Source organism: Papilio xuthus, unplaced genomic scaffold (genome assembly GCF_000836235.2).
Source record: "Papilio xuthus unplaced genomic scaffold, Pxut_1.1 DF824888.1, whole genome shotgun sequence".
NCBI classification, from domain to species: domain Eukaryota; kingdom Metazoa; phylum Arthropoda; class Insecta; order Lepidoptera; family Papilionidae; genus Papilio; species Papilio xuthus.
In genome coordinates, this window is record NW_013533761.1 from 1892325 (window position 1) to 1905153 (window position 12829).

The window sequence follows — 12829 nt, forward strand, 5'->3', positions numbered from 1 at the left end:
CGACGTTCTTACGATGAAGGAAAACATCGTGATGCAACCTCCACATATCTGAGAAGAAATTCAAAGATATGTGTGAAGTCAACCAACCCGCACTTGGCCAGCGTGGTTGACTATGGCCTAATCACCCTTGAGTAAGGGTAGGCTCCGAGCCCCTCGGTGGGGACGTATAGCGAGCTGATGATGAAGCGAATAACATATTGTTATAGATATAAAGGAATAAAGACTATTCGCTTCTCAAGGATAGATAACGTTTGAAGTACTAAACACTAAGAATTACATTACTCATAAAAACATGAGCATAATACTGATATCAGTTATCAAGGTGAACTAAGTTAAATCGATTAGAATCTTACGTCGGACTAATTACTTAGTAACAATTTTTTTCCGACGTAAAAGTAATATTCTTAACATATATGCAGTTGTGTTTTAAGGTAGGCAAAGCATATGCGATTGCGTATGTCTATGGGCAACGGTCGCTTCGCTATTTCAGCGATTTCAGGTGGCCCCTCTCTCGTTTGCTACCTTATAATATATAAAATATGTATGTATTTATATCTGTTCCATTGTTTCGGACCTAATAGCCGATAAAGCTTGATTTTTTTTTTAATAAGGGCGTGGAAAGGGTTCGCTGAGCTGTCAGCCAACCTCCAGTAGTGGAGAGGCATTAGAAGAAAAAGAAGAAGGTTGTCCTTCCAATTCATTCCCTGAATTAGCAAAGACAGTATGCGTTAACAAAATATTAGCAAAAAGAAAAGTAGGGTTTGCATCAGATTACTTGTCACGATATAATAAATCCATATAAAATCAGTTCTTAACAATTTAAAATAGGTTTGACATATTACAATATCGTAAAATCCTTATCTTGGGTTTTTTGCTACAGTACAAATATTATCCATCCGTAAAGGCTTCCAATAAATTCTATCAACTACGTCAATACTTCGCTATGTGTGAAGGGTCCTTTAAATTGACGTTAAGGTCGAGCAATAAATTATTTAAATCTTAGTTTCATAACCAATATTTATTATAAGCCATAATACAGACACAAATATTTACAAGAAGGTTTAAGAAAAACACTGTCTTCGGAAATTCTGTTCTATTCGGCGTGTTGGTATTAGGTCGCTATACTTTCATGTTGGTGTTTTGGTGTATAGCCGTGATGGTATATTCCCGATGAACACTCGCTTTTATTTACATGCCGCATAATATTAGTTCGATTTAACTTTGAAATTGTTTAATCTGGATAACGTTAGCCTCAATACATAAATAGCTAAGTATTTATCTAACATGACTTTTATTGCTTTAATCAATACATTCAGCTCTGGTTATTTGAAAAGCGGAATTGTTTACACTTACTTGGGCTTAATAATCGAAGGGTCCATTGTTAAAAAAACATATATGTAAAAATATATTCGTTCTGTTTGATAAAAACCTTAAACTTATTACCATAGTGTCAATAATGTTTGGAATAACTTCAAATGTTTGTCAAAGTTTAGAACATATTTAAAACTTGACTTTCGTTTTTACCAAATGTCACATACAGCAATTGTCAAAAATTTTTAGGGAGTTTTGGTTATTTCTAATAACCTTGAAGACAATTATATACGCAATATGGTCAACATTTATTTATTACTCGTTTAGCGAGCTTGAAATGCAAAAGAGCAAAAGTTTGGAAAAGGTAAGTTTTGGAACATGTAAATAAAGATTGTCTTATCAAATACAAATAAATTTTTCTGTAGTCACAAATAACTTGATTCCGTAATCAATATATTTACTGTGATAAAACAGGTAAACGTTGCGAAACAAGCTTCTGATGCAAGTGAAAACTGTGCACAAATCGCTCGCAAGTAAGTTAATCAACAAATGCTTCGAACCCCATCTTTCCTTTTCTAATCCTTCTCTCTTTATCGTACAGCACTGTTTATTTCTTCTTGGAATTTTTAATTTCCTTCTGACTTCTTAACCTGATCTCTGCTGGTTTAATTAATTATTAAGTTATATTATTTCTTCAATCTTATTAAATAGTTCTAACTTACGCTGAATAGTTTCGTGGAACCCGTTATCTTCAGTTATTGAGTTACTTTAATTTGTATATAGTTTTTTCATCTATAATAGGCCAAAAAGAAGAGTTCGTAACAATTTCGGCAATATCTTCGAAAGATATCACATAACTGTTAAGCCAAAACTTCTAAGGAGCAGCTCATTATCGGATCTTGCTACTAATTCTAGTGACTTTAGTAAGTTCCAGTAACCATAACTCACCTAAATACAATACTAAAAATTAAAAGTCAAGAAACTACGTTTAGCCATCAGATTGTTCTTCAGTTTTCTTCTTACATTCATCATTTTTGACAGTAACAATTATTGTGAAATAGAAATAATACGCCGGAAACATGCATTAAGTGACTGCAATTACAAAGAGAACACATCTTGTTAACCTTTATCCGTATTGCCTAGTTCCTTTAAGTAATATAGTTTAGTTTCCGATACTTCAAAAAGCAGAATATTATATGCCATGAGAAATATGATGAATATCAATTCAACCTGGTTTCAGCATTAGATTTTATCAAGAATTCCAGTAATTTGTTAAATCGGGCCAATCAACTATCCAGCCAAAACTGTTCCGGGGACACTTGCAGACCGTATATATACCATAGCCTTGACACCCGATACATGTCGTGGAATAATAAAGTAAAGTAAGCAAATTGTAATTACAAATACAATATCAAGTCCTTCTTTTAAGTAATGCTAATTACTTCTTCTAAATAAAGTCCTTTTCTTCATATATTGCAATTCTTTCACCATAACTTTTGATGTTTTTTATGTCATAAAAACTTTAAATTTAGAAAATTTAAGAAGAAAATAGAAATGTCTCCGGAGCCGATTTCAAAAGGGACAAACGATTATGATCCAGATCATAATATATCCTCTTGTGCAGAAAACTCAAGGTATCCGATAAAATTATACTCAATTTCATTTAGATTGAATAATTTGGATAATCAACGTAATGATTTCAGTGTGTGTAGTACTGATGAAATGAGTGTACAGAGGATAGCTGCTTTTCCATTTAAATCTACACCAAGTGGGAATCTAAAAGTACAATCTAATCAGGTATGTAACGTAATCATCATCATCATCAGCTCACTAAACGCCCCCACCGAGGGGCTCGGAGCCTACCCTAAATTAAGGGTGATTAGGCCATAGTCAACGTGTAACGTAATATTTATAAACAATTGTTATTAAAATTATAAATGCAAAAGTTTAGGTGGATGTATGGATATGGATGTTTGAAGTTACCTTTGAAACGGCTCAGCAGATCTTGATGAAATTTTGCACATACGTAGACCATATTCTAGAGAAGATATTGGCTTGTAATTAAGTTTATTTTTAATTCCACGCGGACGGTGTCCGATGTTTTCTAACAGGTCGTTTTCCAATCTTCAACTGTCGGAGTGTTACTAGCAGACCCAACTCAAGCAAAGGTTAAAGTTAAATTTGAAGGAAAAGCTGCTGGTGAACCGGAAAATAAAATAGAAAACAATTATGTTAGTAACAATTATCTTAGTCAATAAGTTACTCAAGTAGCAGAATTATAATACTAAGAATGATTTGTTATAGACCGATGAAAATGATTCAGAAACACAAGTGAAATATAGTCATAAAGAGTCTATAAATATGAGATTAAAAGCGGTCACTGAACGTCATTCTAAACCAAAAGCACCGGTGATAAGAGAAGAGCATGGTAAAGACTTGGGCAGTCTTGGATATGCAATTGCTGAACCTATAGATTGGAGTCGAGTACAATTGCCGAAAAAACAGGATTTATTTCAGGAATTTTATCGCAGAATATTAAACTACATGTAAGTTTAGAACCTTCATCATCAGCTCACTATAGGTCCCCACTGAGGAACTCGGAGCCTACCCTAAGTTAGGGGTCACGATGCCATAGGTTCACGCTGGCCAAGTGAGAGTTGGTTGACTTCACACATATCTTTGAATCTCTTCTCAGATATGCACAGGTTGCACGATGTTTTCCTTCACCGTAAGAACATCGGATAAATGTACATATGTAAATCGGAAATCTAAAAACACATTGGTACATGGTGGGATTCGAACCCAGGGTCTGCAGATTGCAAGTCAAGTGCTAGACCCCTGAGCCACCGACGCTCAGTCTAGACAAGTTTAGAATGCTGGTGAAAAAATCTATTTTTGAAATAAAATAACGTACTGTCAGGGTTCTTTGATATTTATAAATCTTTGTGTAATTGTGATTTTAGCCACACGGACACAATTATCCATATTGGTGACGAGGAATTCCATTGTCATCAAATAGTTCTTCAAATATATTCATCATTTTTCGACAGTAACAATCTTCGTGAAATAGAATTACCTATAGTAAGTACAAGTCTTGATACTTATCTCTTATTTAAGTAATAGAAGATTGATATTCAAATGTTTACACGTAGAATCAAAGTTACCTTTAGATGTCAATATATCAAACGGTTTTTAAAAAAGGGTCTTGACAGACGGACGGACGACAAATTGATCCTACAAGGGTTCCGTTTTTTTCCTATGAGGTACGAAACCTTCCATCACCTACATATTATATCGATTGTAAATGTTAATAAAAAATATAAGAATTAAGTAATATACGAGGAATGTATGTTTAATTATTGTTTTTGTTTAAAATTCTAGTCAAGCGTAACACCTGAAGCGTTTCAAATAATTTATGAATGGATGATTTTTAGTAATTCAGAAAGTAATAAAGTTCTCAAGAGAGAAAATATTTTGGAATTGTTCTGCGCAGCTCAATATCTAGCTGTAAAAGGTTACTATATTTTTCTTATATTTGATTTGTCTATTGGTTTTTCTCTTTATATCCGGACTTTGGTACTGAAATATTTAATTTAAAATTAGATTTGGAAGATCAATGTTGGTCTTTTATTGTGCACGAGGAATTATTTACTGAAGATACAGCCTTCGCTTTATATAGAGAAGCTAGATCGAAAGGGATGTCACCTGTAATGGACATAATGGTAAATATATTCCTAGTTTTATTTATTTTGCTTTACGATTTGATAAAATACATTAATATTATTAGGTTCCTCGCGTGATGAGATTTTTTCTACCGCTGGTCGCTTCAAGAGATTTTCTTGAATTGGAACCGGATGAGGTTATGACGTTTCTTAAATCGAATTACATTTGCGTTACAAGGTAAGCCCTCTTGAATGCTGTTGAAGCACAACTGTTCTTAGTAAAGGATACTTGAAATGTAATTTTCGCCTTTGCATATGATAAGCACTTGAAACTTTACTTAACTCTTTGTATTTTATTTTAAACACAATTAATATGATTATATATAATTAATTATGAAAAGATAACGGTATAGATATGTTTTTAAAAATGAGAAAAACCTAAGTAAATAAAACAGTTGACTATCCAAGGCCGAAAAAGAAGGTAGAGGTTACTTATGAAATATTATGAAATTTAGCGAGATAGAAGTACTAATGGCTGGTGTTCGGTGGCTGTACGGCAACTGGCCGGCGCGAAGACGACTGGTAGTGGACATCATGCGGTGCATCCGCTTCGGTCTCATCTCCCCCTGGCAGCTTGTCGACATCAAACGGAACCCCGACAACGCTGAGATATTAGAAATAGTTAATGAGCCTGAAGTACAACAGATGGTTGATGATGGACTGGCGTGTGTATTTGACTTTTTTTGCCTCGTTCGGATATAATATTTTCTAGATTAGTTTTATTAACGCTAATGCTGCAGACGATCCCTGACCTCGTTCCGTGCGCAAATATTTTGATAAAGTCGTTGAACTAATAAAATGGAAGCGATTCATCGAACTTTTTTGTAAAAACTACCTATTTAACAGAATACATGCACAATTTGCACAAACATTTTTCTATTTTTAATGCTACTATAAATATTTTACAGATATGTTATCATAAAGTATTGGTACGGTAACAATTCCAAGAACTATTATCATTGGATCGACGTCCTCGGACTCTCCGAGCCCGCCGAAAGGAACTGGATAGGCGAAGAAAAGGTGCTAAGTAAATTTTTATTAATTCACAACTAGTTGTTGAAAGGAATTCAAATTAATAGTCTATATTCTTCTAATGTAATTTGATTAACACTTTATATTGCTTACTGTGTGTTTGACACGATGTTGGAATCGTGAGATGCATGTTTGCTAATGTAGGACCAAGGTTGTTTCTTCTTATTAGTTCTTAACTGCGACGGTAAATATTTTTACCAAATCAAAGTTCCAAATACAAAAGTTAAGGCCGGGGATTTGAAACATAGTAAACATTTACAATAATCATTGTAAATTCCATCCTTGCATGGCAGGGCATCATAGATTCAGAAGCGTGAAATTTGTTAACACGTTGATCGCCACGCGTATTTCTAAGACAATCACGTTCCGGCCCCGAGCGCCGCTTATACGCACTGGTATTAAAGTGCCGGTGTTTCAGATCGCAGTACAAAATAGTTTACATTTTTAACGCAAAATAGTGTAAAATTTTATAGTTTTCATGTTACACGCTGTCAGCCACCGATGGTTGATGCGACCTAAACAGAAAATTGAGTGTCAGCCACCGATGGCTACCGTGGCGCTCAACGTGTTAATTGTAAATTAGTAAGGAAAATTTGATACTTTGCCTATATTAACAATATTTCGATGAACAGGCCATCTTTCCTATTACGATGAACAATTTGTTTACGTTGCAGAATCACGTCACTTACAAAGATTTCCTAAAATACCTGGAACACTTCATGGTCCCGAAAGAGCAGATGTATCAACAAATGTCGATGATGCAACCACCGAGAAGAACAGATGACTTGCCGAGTATGTAAATAATTGAGAAATACTTTGACCAGCTTGTGATTCATACGTGGCAATTATGAAAGTAGAAATTATTATATGATTTCAAGCCTTCAGTTAAATATTGAAATGTTGACTTTATATGTTGACTTTATCATAGAAAGAAAAGCGTCTACTTTAATATAACGGCAATAATTTAAACTCACTACAATCTTTTTTATATTACCAGGCACTTTACGTGGACTGGATGCCGATAAAATGGATATGAGGAGACCGAAGATGGAATTCCCTCTACCTGGTACATTAAAGGGACTTGGCGGGGATAAGGACAAATCATTTCCGACGATGAGCGAATTTTTTGAAAACAGGCGAAAGGTACATAGCATTTACATTACATTTTTGAAATTAATTTTGAAAATCGTATTTGCTCACTCTTATTATCTTTTGAATAAAATATACAGGTTAAAAAAATAATAACTACAAAAAAGATTTTACCTTCATACTTTTTTCTTCGTAGAAATAAAAACAAAAACAAAATATATGTAACGTTGTTTAAAACCTTTTACATTTATGATCAGAATTCCAAGGCTGTTACGTTAATTACATGTTTTAACCACAGACAAAAGAAGCAAATCAGACGAGATCACCGATACGATCGCCTAACCAGGGCTCTGAGTGTTTGCCGACAATAAGCCAACCAACTCCGCAAACTTCGAGGAAGACTCCCGAACCTGAACGCAAGTCACAGAAACAAATCGAACCAAATGTACATTGGATTTTTTTTCAATTGTTTTTATGTATTCCAGTTTTAACTACAAAATAACGAGTAATATGAGTGCAATGTAGCGCCTAGTAAATTACTCGTTGCTTTTCTATTTAACTACATTTTGTCATCGTTATTCACTGCTGCGGTATTTAATTTTGCGCAATAAGCAATATTGCTCAATACACTTAATGAAAAACAAACAAAACATAGTTTGTTCACGTGTAGGCATAGCTTTTGATGTTTAGACTCTTAGGTCATAACTAAGTTATTTTTTTTTGTTTTAGGAGCCACGATTGTTTCTAGCCAATCAAACTTTGATCCAAAAACAAGTCCAACAAATACAAACGGCCACATTACCGGGACCAAATGTAATTTCATATATAATTCATTAATTTATAGCTTTTATCTACTGGAAAATATTGTTAATCAAGTCTAGAGAAGAATGTTTGTTATTATCTTGACATCATTCTTATAGGGAAGTTAACTCTTTTGAATTTATGGAATAGAGCACATTAAAAAGTATTTGAACCTCTTGCAGTTACCACAGCAGCATGCGCAAATATATGAGCCGCCTGAAAAGGACTCATCAGATAATTTCAACACCACCAAAAGTGTTACCAGCAGTGAAAGTATTGATACGAGATATTCTGAAAAGGTAAATGGTTAAACAAAAGTATTGAGATGAGATGAAGGCCGTACCTGTTTTATGTAAACAATTCTACAAATTGTCTTAGAGATTTGTATTATGATTAACTATTTAAATATAAGCATTAAAAGGATTGCAATCTCTGTATTGTTAGTTACAGTAATCTTATTTTATCCTTAAAAATCTTACCTTTGTTTCTCCGTTTAGACTCAATACATCAACAAGACTTGCGACACAAGACACAACAGTGTGGCGGCCTGCTACCTAGCTGCTGCCACTGCCGCTCTAGCTGGTTCTAGAAGGTAATACTCCGAAGGAAACTACTGCCCTAATAGATTCACATATACTCCTCAATACCATCATGTTTTGTCATAAATTAAATGAAGTTCAAGTAAATATTATTAATCTTTATTCATTGTTTTCTTGTTCTTGCAGAGAATCACAAACATCTCCAACATCAGGATCCCGCGTTCAAACTACAATGTCGACCTCCCGACCTGAGCAGTCGCCGCGGCCTACGGGGCCCACTTCACAGAATGTCATTGCCAGCCCTCAAGTTTCACTCTTCAACCAATCTAAAGAGTCTCTTGCCAAAATCAATATGTTAGTCACTTACTTATCAACTATGGTATAATCAAACCCATTTTTGGTTTCATTAAAAAAGTACCATTTTTGTTTCGATAGTATTTTAAGCCGGCAACGTTTAAAATTGGTTCTTATATTCTTTAATTTTTAGGAATAAGTTATCAACGTCGATTCTTGGTCCATCAAACAAAACGTATATAGTTGATGGTTCATTGTTTAATTGGGACCGCGAAACTGTTCTGGTGTTTGGAGGCACCGATCCCCACACAGGGTACGGAGTTGGTCGGAATACTGGAAAAGATATTTACAGGTGTGGCTTCTATGTGTTTATACTCTGTGCAAATAGAAACGATCTTAATTTATTATAACACTAATATGAACAAAGGATATAATAATACAAAAATATGCAATTCATAACAAATTATCAATTTATAGTGACTTTTAATATTCTAAGCTTTGCGTTATTATAGGTTTGATCCGGTCACAAATTCCTGGGATTACGTCGGTGACTTACCAGAGCCGAGGCACCACCATTCTGTGGCGTTTCTAAGAGGGAGAGTCTATCTTGTTGGTAATTGCATTTTCATTTTAAATATTGTGTATGGCCAAGATGACGAAAAGGGTAATTAAATTTTAATGTGCATGTGGGACATGTTTAAAATTCTTTGTCGTTTGCCTACTTACATAAAACCTTACTGCATCTGTGCAGCTCCATGACGTAGAAATATACTTATTATGTAGTTACACTTATAAAGGTGGTGCAGACCCACGCGATGACGACACCCGTGGCAAGTCAGTGGTAGTCTCGACAGTATGGAGTTACGAACCGGTTACACGGTCTTGGTACAGCGAATCTGGTCTCGCCATACCTAGGAAGAATTTCGGTCTTGTGGTACATCGCATGGCTCTTTACGCTATTGGTGGACAGGACAAGAAAGGCAGGTGAATGAACCAAAATTATCGGCCAATTTCTGTTGCATTTTACTTTTCAAAACAGTGACTAATATTGATTTCTGGTAGAGTGCTGCGTTCAGTGGAGAGGTTCGACCCTAAGACGGGGTCGTGGAGTGAAGTTCGGTCGATGGGCGTTGCGCGCATGGCCATGGCCGCGGTCAAGTATCGGGAGTACATCTGGGTAGCCGGGGGCATGACCGGCGAGAAGAAAAACCCCGTCTGCAAGGTCGTCGAGTGCTATAACTCTAAAACAAATGAGTATGCCTACTTTTCATAAAACTGAAACATTTGCTTTCTAGTCCCTAAGGAGATTACTTCATGAGAAACATGGCTATCATCTAATTAGTCTTGGGGGAAATCCAGAGCCTCATTGTCGTTTATTTGTTTAGCTATACCCCACATGTTATCGCCAATTTGAGGTCATAGTATCAGCTTACCGATGTTTTAGACAAAAATTACTTATTCTTCTTAATAATGATAGGATATGTAGTTGATGATATCGTGTTTGTTTTTAATATTTTGTCATGTGTAAAGCCCGCAATGACGCAACAATCTATCGTTTTGTTTTGAGGTCAAGTGACATTTGTGAGATTTACTAAGAATTTTCTAAGTAATAAAACAAACGAATGTCAATGACGTCAGATTGACCGGGGAAGTTTATGATTTATGTTTGTAATAGAAGATAATAATTATTTTCAGATGGACGGAAATCTATAGTCTTCGGTTTCCGCGATGTTTTGCAACGCTGTTCGCAATGAATGACAAACTTTACATAATAGGAGGAGCGGGAAAGATAACAGAAAAGGTACGTACATATGATATGTAAAATACGTGCGAATCCAATAATCGATCTCGAACCTGTTTTTTTTTTATCTTGCTTATGTTTAATTTGTTTTTATATCTATTTGCATTAATTTTACCCGATCTAAAAGTGTATCGGTTATGAGGTTTATTACTTTTTTATCGAAAAAATGTGCATTCCAGTGTGAGTTTACATTTTTCCAGTTGTAATCCAGTGTTGATTTTGATCGCTGGTCTGGAATAATATAAACCAGGCTTGAGTTTCACTTTTGCCCACCAGGCCAGATAACTTTGTCGTAATCGTTACTTGTGTCAATAAAAGTATTTAAGGATGGTCTATGACGTACTGCCAATATAAATATTGCCTAAGTATTGACGTTTGCTTTCCACTATCTGTAATTTCCGCTCAAATATAGGAATTTTTGTTAAACCAATATTTTTAAATGAGCAACAATATTTTGGAACGAACTGCCATATTTTTATTTAAACCACAAAAGACGATAAAGGTTTATTAAACGTTCACAGACATGCTCTATAGTACTTATAAGTCGAAAAAGGATAAGGCGATTGTACACTTTTTATATCTTAGATAAGTGATCTAAGTTAAAGTATTTAAAGGTATCTAAAATTGAATATTTTGCAGGATAAAACTCCTAGTAGTGTTGGTGCTATTGACATCTGGGACTGGAAGGATAGGACGTGGAAGCAGGAGACAGAAATGTCCATACCCCGACACGGCCATGCACTCGCTTATTTAGGAACGCAGCTCATTATAATAGGTCTGTTATGTCGTAATTGTATGTTACCACTATTGCAAGACAACTGCTGGACATAGACTTTAGTGTTAATAAGTAAATAGACATAACTTTCCTTTGGATTGGATACCTTATTAACGTCGATGAGTTCATGGCCTCCAAAATCTATTTTTATGTACAGGTGGCAAACCTGAATTTTCAGAAATAGGGAAGCAATTTCTTAGTATCTTTAATCGACGTTGGAACGCACAGAATAAGAATATTTCTCCTTCCTATGCGTTCTCTTCTCTGTCAAATCCAAAGAGGATCAAAAGAGGCTATCTGCACGCACACTCATCAGATAAGACGCGGAATTACTTTCAGTTTACGTCTGTCTTCTGTAAGGTCGTGGTATTGCACGGGTCGAGTCGGCCCATTTATGCAACAGATGTTGGCGTCTGCCACTAATAAAGTTGTAACTAACTATTGGCCAAAGTACTGTTTTTTTTAAAGACAATAGCAAAATGTATGAGTATTTCGGTAGTAGACCCTCACGGCCTTATTCTTTTAAAGGTGGTGTAACAACGATATACATGCGAGCTCTGAGCAATGTGGAATCATTCTGTTGCGAGCGTGGTGCTTGGATCCGAGGTGTGGCAACGCTGCCGTCGCCACTATCTGGCCATGGAGCTGTTACCTTACCACCTGCTTCACTTATGTGACAAATATCTGCATCACAAGAGGTTATGGTACCAGGAGAACATAAAATGTAGAGATATTCTATCAACATTGTTACGTGAGTCTCCAGTGACGTGACAGTTGTGTTTCTTGTCTCTTTTTTCCTCGGAGAGAATGAAAGAGATAACAATATGTAACGCAATCGTCATGGCAGTGGAGTATCACTATTATATTGACTGTATAAAAACATTGTGTACTCAAATGCAAAGTTTGGAGTAGTACAAAAGTTACTACTCAGAGTTGAACTTACAAAATGGAAATAAAATTAATATCAGTGCTGTTATAAATTTATTCACAGCTTTACAAAAGAAAAATAAATTATTGTGAATTTATATAAGAATTATTATTTTCTAGACACTTTTCCTTTTTCTATACAAAATTATTACAAAAATAATATTAAAACATTTTGAAATCTTATTTAATCTAAAACTTATATAATTAATATCACATTTTTATCTGAAATTAATAGTAAAATATTTAGTTTAGTTTAGTCCCACACTTCTCTACAGACGCCTAAAATATCCCGTCTGAAACCTTCTTCGCAAGGGGGAAATACTTTGAAGAATAAAATGTTGTTCATTGGCACGAATCCACTGGATTGATAGTTTGGAGCGACATCCTGAAAAAGAAAACATTTAATTTTAATATGTCTATTAATGAAAAACGTTAAACGTATGTAACCTTTAAAACATGTAGAGCCATCTAATCAACGCAAAAAAGTAAATAATAAGTACATAACTTATAACAAAATATATAAAACGTTTATTAAAAA

The 12829-nt window shown here is 34.9% G+C and overlaps 1 protein-coding gene across 2 annotated transcripts; it reads left to right on the top strand.

Moving 5' to 3' along the window:
• The first annotated feature begins 1519 nt into the window (after nucleotides 1-1519).
• Nucleotides 1520-12363, top strand: LOC106127240 (uncharacterized). Of its 2 annotated transcripts, XM_013325323.1 has the most exons (28): nucleotides 1520-1675; nucleotides 1786-1844; nucleotides 2113-2234; nucleotides 2552-2693; nucleotides 2844-2945; nucleotides 3015-3108; nucleotides 3423-3542; nucleotides 3616-3857; nucleotides 4275-4392; nucleotides 4693-4825; nucleotides 4915-5033; nucleotides 5099-5211; nucleotides 5489-5698; nucleotides 5942-6053; nucleotides 6740-6857; nucleotides 7063-7208; nucleotides 7453-7599; nucleotides 7884-7967; nucleotides 8138-8254; nucleotides 8453-8547; nucleotides 8681-8848; nucleotides 8982-9140; nucleotides 9301-9401; nucleotides 9586-9772; nucleotides 9851-10042; nucleotides 10484-10589; nucleotides 11229-11364; nucleotides 11893-12363. In XM_013325323.1, the coding sequence occupies exons 1-28, from the start codon at nucleotides 1649-1651 to the stop codon at nucleotides 12039-12041; spliced, it is 3618 nt and encodes a 1205-aa protein (XP_013180777.1). In that variant the 5' UTR covers nucleotides 1520-1648; the 3' UTR covers nucleotides 12042-12363. The 2 variants fall into 2 exon arrangements, with proteins under 2 accessions (XP_013180777.1, XP_013180778.1); XM_013325324.1 differs by lacking the exons at nucleotides 1520-1675; nucleotides 1786-1844; nucleotides 2113-2234 and having other exon boundaries at nucleotides 2603-2688.
• Nucleotides 12364-12829: the final 466 nt, after the last annotated feature.

Bases quoted from the DNA above. Each gene is read 5' to 3' on its own strand.
- LOC106127240 (XM_013325323.1), top strand. From the start codon at position 1,649: ATGCAAAAGAGCAAAAGTTTGGAAAAG. The intron at 4,826-4,914 runs GTTACTATATTT...ATTTAAAATTAG, and splicing joins TCAATATCTAGCTGTAAAAG to ATTTGGAAGATCAATGTTGG. The intron at 6,858-7,062 runs GTATGTAAATAA...TTATATTACCAG, and splicing joins AAGAACAGATGACTTGCCGA to GCACTTTACGTGGACTGGAT.